Here is a 9,121-nt window from a genome sequence, read left to right as displayed (position 1 = left end):
AGGCAAAAAAAAAAAAAAAGAAACAGTGATGCATTTTGCATTCTTCTGGAGTAAATAAAGGGGAACACAAGAGGTGCTTAATATACCTATTAAGAAAAGAATAGGTATAAGTACAGTTGGTGTCATTCTTAATTCAGAAGCTTTAAACTGGAGAAATCAGAAAGATAATTATTTCCCAAAAAAATTTTCTTCCCAGGTAAAGTTTAGAAAAGACTTGACACCTGGCCTGTACACTTCTACCTGACCCATGTTTTTGGATAGCTGACATACAAATTATTTTTTACTCTCTTCACGAATAGAAAATTATTTCCAATTATGCCTACAATATTTCGATATGAAAGTAAAAGATGATCACCTTTATAAACCAAGAATAATGACAATGAATCATAGAGCAAATTAAACATGATAAAGTGACTTTGAAAAAGGGATTTATAAAGATGGGTTAAAAACCTCTTGGGTTTTTTTAAACACCACCAAAACCAAACTTCGTATAAACTTTATTTACATGGAAGTCTTTCCATGGGTATGAGTATTGCCCACCCATTCAATGCCTCTACAAAATCAGAACTGGATAGCCTTCAATAAAGAAGAAAAAAGAACCATTATTGTTGATGCAATTTTAATCATAGGAATTTAAAAATATATATAACAGCACCATCACTAGGAATAAAAACTTGATGGGAAAGATGCACTCTTTTACATTTCTGTGCCCCTTCTCTTACTACATGGAAATATTGGCTATTTTCTCAAATCAGTGGACTGATAACCAAAGTAGTTTCCAGTGTTGTAACTGGATGAACCAGCTAGGGAAGGATTGTAGCTGTCCCCAGGAGAGTTATAAACGTATTATTTGCAGAAGCTGATGTAGAATTAGCTCTTGCCTTCCCAGCCTATCTAGCTAGCAGGGTCACTGGATTCTCAAATAGACAACTGAAAAGAAAAAAACTACCAAGCATTTTGAGCACCCCCGTGGAGGTCACTGAGGGATATAAAAGCGACTCAAGCACAGCTAATTCATTCAGCCCTATATTCCCCCACGCAAGCTACGTTAAGGGACCTTATGCAGTCTCTTTACTGGAGCACTGGTGTTATTCACCAGTCCAGAAACATCCAGAGAGCTGATGTCATATCCAAAAGAGAAGCACGAGGGGAGCAAACAGATTGAGTCAGGTGGGATTTTGCCAACACACTAGGGTGAAGAGTCTGTTTTCTGCCAACCAGGCAATGAGACTCCTAACTACTGATAAGAACAGGGACTTTTCAGACTCCTGAAAGAATCTTTTGTTTCTAAACCTTTCTTAAATGGCTGAAAAATGAGGACATAGAGGGCAAAGGCGCTCCTGAGAGGGCCAGCTTTGATGTCCCAACAGGCAGAATGCAAGATGGACCATTGAGCAGTACACACTGGCAAAGCAGCAGAGTCATAAGTAAAATCCTGACAGCGGTGCTGCCTGCCAGGCGTCTGTTCTAGCCACTTGATAATGTTGTTTATCTCGATTTTTGCCTCTCTTCTACAAGAAAGAAAGACTCCATGGAGAGAACTGGGAGCCGAAGGGCACAATGTAATTCTACTGTGGTGTCAGCAACTCTTGACCATTACTGCCCCAGTTCTCAGCAAGTACCCCCCTTCCCCTTCCCAAAGAGAAGGGATGCCCTACTTTCTCAAGAACAGAATACAGAAGCAATGTATTTTCTAATTTTGTGCGTGATACCCATATCTTGTAGTTTATTTTCCACCTCCTGATCTGGTTCACAGTTCACATATGTTGCTTCTGAAAAGTTTTCAGGCTAAAGCTTCCAAGAAAATTTTCACTTAACTAAGCAATTGTTAGTTCTTTTCCTTAGCACTAGACATGGAAATAACAACTCTTTTCACCAAATTATTTTTGTTTTCTTAAGTCAGACAGTGGCAAACATCACTATGGAGGTTTTGTTCAAAAGTCACAGCTTGCCAGCTGATTTCTACACTTGGGGAAAAAACTAAAAACCCCAACAAACAGATTTGTGCTTTATGGTTCAAACTATATGCCATCTCTCTATTTTTTATTAGCTGCACCATATTAGGATCATAGATCCTGGTTAGAACTAGGATTTCTGTCTACAAACTTCTGTACAAATACATGAGAAAAAGAAAGGTCCCAGGGAATTTATGATCTAACTTAAAATAAGATCCAAAGGGAGGAAATAATTCAAACTTTCCAAAAAAGTCTTTCCAATGGAAAAATGTGCCTTTGGCATGTGTAGTTTAGCAAAATCAAAGCATTTCATCAAACAATGGAAAGACTGGTTTTTCAACGCATTTTCCTACAGAAAAAGAAGTTGAAGTTAAATATGTCTATGTTTTTATAGTTAATACCCAATATTTCATTAAGATAACTTTTAACTGAATTGAAACAAATTTTAACTATTATGCCCCTTGGTATTTTTTTTTTAATTATGAAAACTCTGTTTTGTCCAAGGTGTTATAACGGCTCCAATTCAAAGTCTGTGGAAAGTTTCACACAAAGGGAAATTTTTGCTTTTCAGTCATATTCAGAAATATCAACATTATATCTTACACTCAGTCCCTGTAATTATGGTGCCACAGCAGAGGAAACATGCTGCCGCTGTGAAAATTGGGAATGACATTTCTAGGAATAAGCAGGTGATCATTGGCTGTGTGAGCCCTACCAATTATTGTTTGGTTTCTAATTTCTTTACATGAGCTTAATTATTTTCCTGGTCTAGTTCCCCCTTTAGTGCAACAGGAGCGGAATTAGGCTACCCCATGGGCTGTGTAATGCTTTGAGAGATTGCTACTCATTCAAGGTGAAGATTTAAAAGTCATTCAGAGACTTTAATTAAATATTAAGAGGAAAGCAAACAATGAGACCGGTATGTATGTTAAGAGTTTTCTGGCACAAATCAACAAAGCCAATGCACAGGCAAATCACTCCAACACAAGCTTTCTTCCTAGCTCAGAAATCCCCAGCTCAGCTTTCACTCCAAAGTGTTGTCTGAGTTTAGCAGACACAGAAGACTCAAAGATTTAGAGAGCCCAACACCTTTTTCCTCGGTTTACAAAGAAAGTGGCATACCAAAATTCTTAATAAAAAAGGAATGAAATGTCTCATTTGAGGCTGCTCTTCTAGACTTCTCTCAGAAAATTAATCTTGAAATGGCCATAGGAGCTCTGTTGTTCCTCTTAGCACAGAAGGCTCTACTGAAGTCTAGCAGAACACTACCTGGGCAGGAATCAGGTACTAATTAAGCCACAAAGTATGGAGATGCAAGTATCTTCACATCTGGTTTTGTCCCCCTGGAAATCAAAGGCCAAACTCCTCTTGTCTATAATGCTGCAAAACCAGGCCTCACCACTTCATCCAAGGTTGGAGGATTTTGTTATTGAGGTTAAAATGAATAGTTAGTAGCCTCCTCTCTCTGATAAGGGTTTGCTAGTGGATTTTTTACTTCTTTTTTTTAAAAAAAAGGTAATAAAGCCCTACACACAAACATTAAGCTCATGTGATAGCATAGTAATCACTTGCCCACTGCAGAACTATTCAATTTGCAGTGATCTCAACCCTAACTGAACAAAACACTGCAGAAAAAGCAACAAATGAAAAATATTTTAACAGACATCACAATGAGCTTTATGGGATTTTAGAGATGTGCTCTGGTGAGTGATCTACCTTTTATTTAGTGTTAATCAGACAAAAAGTTTTAGATAAGGTGGTGGTATGCCAAACTATAATTAAACCAGTGAAAACTCAAGCATAAACTAACCACCAGTGAGACAGAACCGCATGCAGTGGGACTCACCTCCTGGGACACTGTACCATGCACCACCATTAGTTGTTCCATCCACAAAGCTGCTATCATCATCATTTTTACGACATGGTGGTCTGTTTGGATCAGACATAGCAGGATTAAAAGAAGAATAACTGCGAGCCAGGCTTTGGAAAATAGCATCATCAGGGCAGGAGCTGTATTCATGAGCACTGCCTAGGGAGGAAAAAAGGGTTCAGGAACAAGGATTATTAAAAGGGCAGTCATACCGACTGGGCTCATAACCTAGATTACCAATTCTGCGCAGCAGATGCCCTGAACATGGCTAAGTGTCCTACAGCATCACAAACTAATATAGCATTATCTTAATAATGTTAACACTTCCCCAATACTTCATCAACTGCCTGTAGCAGGTTACTAAGGTGACTGTTAGTATCGGTCAATATTTATGAAAATATTAATTTAAAAGTGCACCAAAAAATCTAAGCTATTTTAGGCCTTAGATATTTTCTTAATAAAAAAACCACAGTATGTAGACAAAGGTCTCTCCCTCAAGAGTCTGGTATTAAAAGGTTTTGTAATTAGACTGTGAGAAAGTAGATTGAAGGAACACAATCACAAACAATACCATCATATCATGACCATTTCAGTCATGTGCACATTCCCTAGTAGAAGAAAAAGCAAATTAATATTACTGTGTGCTAAATGATAACATCTCATCCACAATGTCATCCTTTCAATATAGGACAAATACTGAGAAAGTGGAGACACTGATAGTTGTTTCTATTAACTACTGCTTTCAGAAAATCATTTTTTGAAGGTGCAAGTAGAGAAACCTTAGATCATACAGGCAGCCTAGACACATCTCTCTCACTTCAGTTAACAGGGTACAAACAGCCCCAGCTAATTTAAGAAGTAAGTTGCCTTGATTAAAATATCTGAGGGACTATGATTCTCTCAGGTATTACATCATTTTTGTGGTGTAACTCTACCAAAGCAAACTATCATCTTCAAAACTAGAAAACATGGTCATACAGTGACTAGCTTTAAATATGTGATTACTGTGTTAAAATAAGTCATTACAATGCAACAACATGGTATTTACAAAGTGGACCTTAGGTAGCAGTGAAATAAGTGTAAAAAGTAGTTTCTACCTCCTACTATTTCATGTTAACTTCTATTACTTACCACTCCGAGTCTCATCGTAAGGGTAGTTTGCAACGAGGTCTCCTCCATGAAGATTGGCAGAGAGCACAAAAGGAATATCCATAATCCAGTGAATGATGCCTTTTGTTTCAGGAGCAAGCTACAATAATATAGCATTACCAGCAGTTATAAATCGGTAATTCAACATAGAAACTTACTAAATTATATATTGTGACCTTAATTATTACCACATATATTGTGCAGACATTTAAATGAACAGCAGTTTTATTATGGCTTCAGAGAGAACTGTCAGTCCTTTACATCAGGTTTATAATTATATTAAGTAGATTAATATAAGTCTAAAATTGGTGTAAATTAGTTTAGAATGAGAGCACAAATAAAGCAATCTTAATCTTTTATTAAAAAAAAGCCTAACAAATTTTAAACCAAGGAAAATAAACTAATTCAAAATACATGTTGGTAGGATACAGTGTATTCTCTGCACAGAAAGTAAAATTACTTCACTTAATAATTTGAAGACAGAAAATGGCTATTAAGGCCACAATCCTGTAGTACTGCAGTCACAACACTGTATTTCCTAGGACCTCCTCTGAGGGTAAACACAAGAAGATAAAAATCCCTCCAGATATCTACTTGCATATTTAAGGCTTAAGCTTAACAAAAATGCATGTGTTATATGTGAGGATAGCTATACAGCCAGCAATGTAATTAAGCACAATATGCAAGAGAACTTCTGGGAATGGTAAAAATGCAGAATATCTGCAAAAATTGCTTCAAATCAAGGGAGAAGGCTGCACAATCTCTGGCCTTAAAAATAAAACATGTTTTGAGTGAGGAATTGTCTAAGGATTAAGCAATATGGATCAAAAGGGTTAACTACAGTAATTCATTTTGAGAAAACCTTTAAGAAGCATCAGATGGATAAATTTAACAAAATGAACAAAATATTTAGAACTTGAATCATAAAGACCATACACACAACTGTTACAGGTGGCTACTTGCCTACTTGCATTAAAGGGAAGAGATGGGCATGTAAGTGACCCAATATTCAGCTCCTACTTACCTTAGGATTCTGGTCCACAGCTTTTTTCATGTTTTTCAGCAGATGGTTGTTCGGGCCACCTTCTTTCTCATTAACATAGACTATTCTATCAAGATCAGGGAAATTTCGGTTTAGATCTATCCCTTGGGCATTGCTTCGACCAACAAACCAGTCTTTAAGTTCACCGGGCTGAATGAGGAAAGGGAAGAAAAAGAGAAGGGAGATGAGTACATTCAGGAGGTTACATATCAAGCTTTGCTTGGGTGTATTTACCCATGTAAATCTGAATCATGGGTTTACTTCTCATGTTGTCAAGAATAAGAAGGAATCATGTGAGAGTAAAAACTTCTGAAGCACCAAGAGCTGAGTCACTCCTATTTCTTCTTAGAGGTCTGTAGGAGCAAAATCAACCTCTGTTTCACGGAGGGTCTTGGACGAAAAGATCATTCTCATAGTGGTAAATCTGGACTAAAGATGGGCAAAATTACCAGCAGCATCAGATTTTTTTCAGTGCCTGCCCGAGAACTGGCTTTTCCCCATTGTGTCATGCCTATGGTCATGAATTACAGAATTCATTTTAGTGAGCCTCGGAGCAGCTGCAGATTTATCAGCCAGCCACAAGGAACATTCTCACTCATTTCAAAGTTCGTCTAAATGGCTTCAGGGTAAAAAAGGACCTTAATCTTTATTTACCAGAGATTTTTATTTTGATGGTGAATATCAGTTATGTCCACTGAAATGGTAGCACTGAATAAAGATGCAATGATAATTTTTGCAAAATCTTTTCTTTAAGCTGATTCTCTAAAGTAGGTTTTGGGTTGAATTAAGGAAATGCCTTCAGAGTACATACTTTTCCCTAGCTTATCTCTGTAAGCTTTCAGTACACTTTAAAGTAGGTTTAGTTTGGTTACTGGTTTTAATCTTGGGGTATACTGAATCTACTGTCACACACTGTGTACAGGGTCAAGATACTCATATGTTAAAATAACAGTAGCACTAAACCAAATTGTACTATAAACAATATGTAACTTATAAAGCAACCATGTAAAAGCAAGTGTACTTTGACTAAGGAGCAAAAGTTTCAAATATTATTGCAGAATCTATAGAGAGAGATTTCAAAGCAGAATACTGCACCAATTTCATGACAGCTTCTGCTTTATTGCCACGAGAGGGAGACATACGACCAAATATGATTTAAAAGAAGTCTGGTTTCGTGAGGTTTTTTAAGACTTCACAAGTACCAGTTTAATAAAGTTCTTAATAAGGTTTTACTTATTTAATCATAAATAAGTAGTCACATAAAAAGATTCAACATTTCCATATTACTTTAAAAAATAAATACACCTTGTAAAAAAAGAAACATTTTTGTTTAGAACATAATATACACTAGAAGCTGTATATAACTAAACACACTACATGTTTCTTGACTGAGTCATCATCCTAAAATACATGCTAAATTTTCTTAATAAATAGCTTAACTAAAGTACCTCTTGCCTGAAATCTAGAATCAAAGTTATTCATATTAAAAAGATAGCTCACAAAGTTAACTTGTTTTGGGATTAAGCACTGATTAATGTGAATAATCCACATAAGTGCATTTACATGAGGATATTTTTAAAGGAAAAATCAACTTTCCCTTTTCTACCACTTTTGAAACATTTTGTATTACTAGAAGTTAGTTGTTTAGGAAGCAGTTCAGTCAATGAACTTAGATGAAAGAATATGCATGAAACATAAACATCATGTATTTTAAAATACAGGAAACTCACAAGAGAGTCAGCTATTTGTTGAAAACACAAGCATAAAATCCTCCTTGTTAAACAGAACAAGCCTACTGTACTATTAGGAAGTACTTTAGTTATGTTGTTCCATTCAACGATCACCAAGATTTCCTGTAACTGTAAAACTGCTAGTCTAAGTTGTCCTTATGATGTCCTAAGGTTGATAGAGAAATTGATAACTATTCTTATATTTGTAGCATTACAAACCTGGGATGCTGCCTTCTCAAAGCCATCTGGGTTCAAAGATGGCATGATATGGATACGTGTGCTATGGATCAAGTTGATAATAGTTTCATTTCCTTTCTGGTATTCATTACACAAGTACTGAGCCAAGAAGATGAGCAACTCCCTTCCGACAGCTTCATTCCCATGCATATTGCCAACATATTTAAATTCTGGTTCTCCTGCAAGAAGAAGGAAGAACATGTCTTAGAACAACATATAAAAATCACCCACTGACTGGATCACACCGCACACCCAAGATGTGGGTATCACTATTACTACAACTGGCCACAGTACCCCCAGGAAGATACAAGCCTCCTTCAGAAAAGTAGATTCAGGTTTTTTTCTAAACTCTGACTAAACAAACAGTAATTTATATTCATCTGTTTGGCAAAGGCGGAGAAAGAATACCAGAGGACAACACAGTATGCCGAAAGAAATGCCATTAACACTACTATTGAGCAGGTAGTTGAGATCTTACGCAATTGACGTCTCAACACTGCAAAAGGGTGTCTCGATTAGGTAGGTTTCAAATATATAAGCTTACACTAACATAGCTTCTTATGTTTAATGTTGTCTCCAAGATAAAGTTAAGCTTATCTCACGACACTTGCATTAAACTGCAATTCTGCAATTGTCAGTGAACAGCTGTTGATCCTAGTGATCTGAACAATCTTATTCAGCAGATACTTTGCAGATAAAGCTCAGAATTTATGAAGCAAGCGCAGTAACCTACCTCATGCAATTAATCATTCCCATTTAACACTCTAATAAACAGTTCAGTATTAAATATATGCTTAAATACCCCAGTATATTAATGGAATACATGGAGTATTTAGGCATATATTTAATGTTGATTTAATATACATTGTATAATAATATATAATATTCAATGTGTAATATGTATTCAATATATATTCTATATATAGAGAACATACATAAATAAGCCATCCAATATTTCCAATTGCTCATTAGTCTCATTCTCATGACCATGGACATAAAAAACCACACAAGATATGTCTTCTAGAGCTCTGAAGGATTTACCTTTTAAAAGACTATATTTTGGGCCCTAATTCCAGAGAAGTTTTAGTATACATATAAATACTTGAAAGAGATTAAAAGGAGTGTCCTGGAACTAAAA

The 9,121-nt window shown here is 36.1% G+C and overlaps 1 protein-coding gene across 1 annotated transcript in view; it reads right to left on the bottom strand.

Moving 5' to 3' along the window:
- The window catches only part of CPE (carboxypeptidase E), a gene marked incomplete at its 5' end in the record, with an annotated part of 15,238 nt that extends 7,076 nt beyond the window's left edge, over nucleotides 1–8,162 (bottom strand). Inside the window, 4 exons of the mRNA XM_010012844.1 lie at nucleotides 3,766–3,984; nucleotides 4,957–5,074; nucleotides 5,999–6,166; nucleotides 7,966–8,162. Of these exons, the coding sequence (XP_010011146.1) occupies nucleotides 3,766–3,984; nucleotides 4,957–5,074; nucleotides 5,999–6,166; nucleotides 7,966–8,162 (702 nt within the window). The remainder of the gene's footprint in view (nucleotides 1–3,765; nucleotides 3,985–4,956; nucleotides 5,075–5,998; nucleotides 6,167–7,965) is intronic.
- Between the last annotated feature and the right edge of the window lie 959 nt (nucleotides 8,163–9,121).

Source organism: Nestor notabilis, unplaced genomic scaffold (genome assembly GCF_000696875.1).
Source record: "Nestor notabilis isolate BGI_N333 unplaced genomic scaffold, ASM69687v1 scaffold3564, whole genome shotgun sequence".
Taxonomy (NCBI): domain Eukaryota; kingdom Metazoa; phylum Chordata; class Aves; order Psittaciformes; family Psittacidae; genus Nestor; species Nestor notabilis.
Note: the sequence above shows the minus strand (reverse complement) of the source record. Positions and strands in the feature narration are given on the sequence as shown.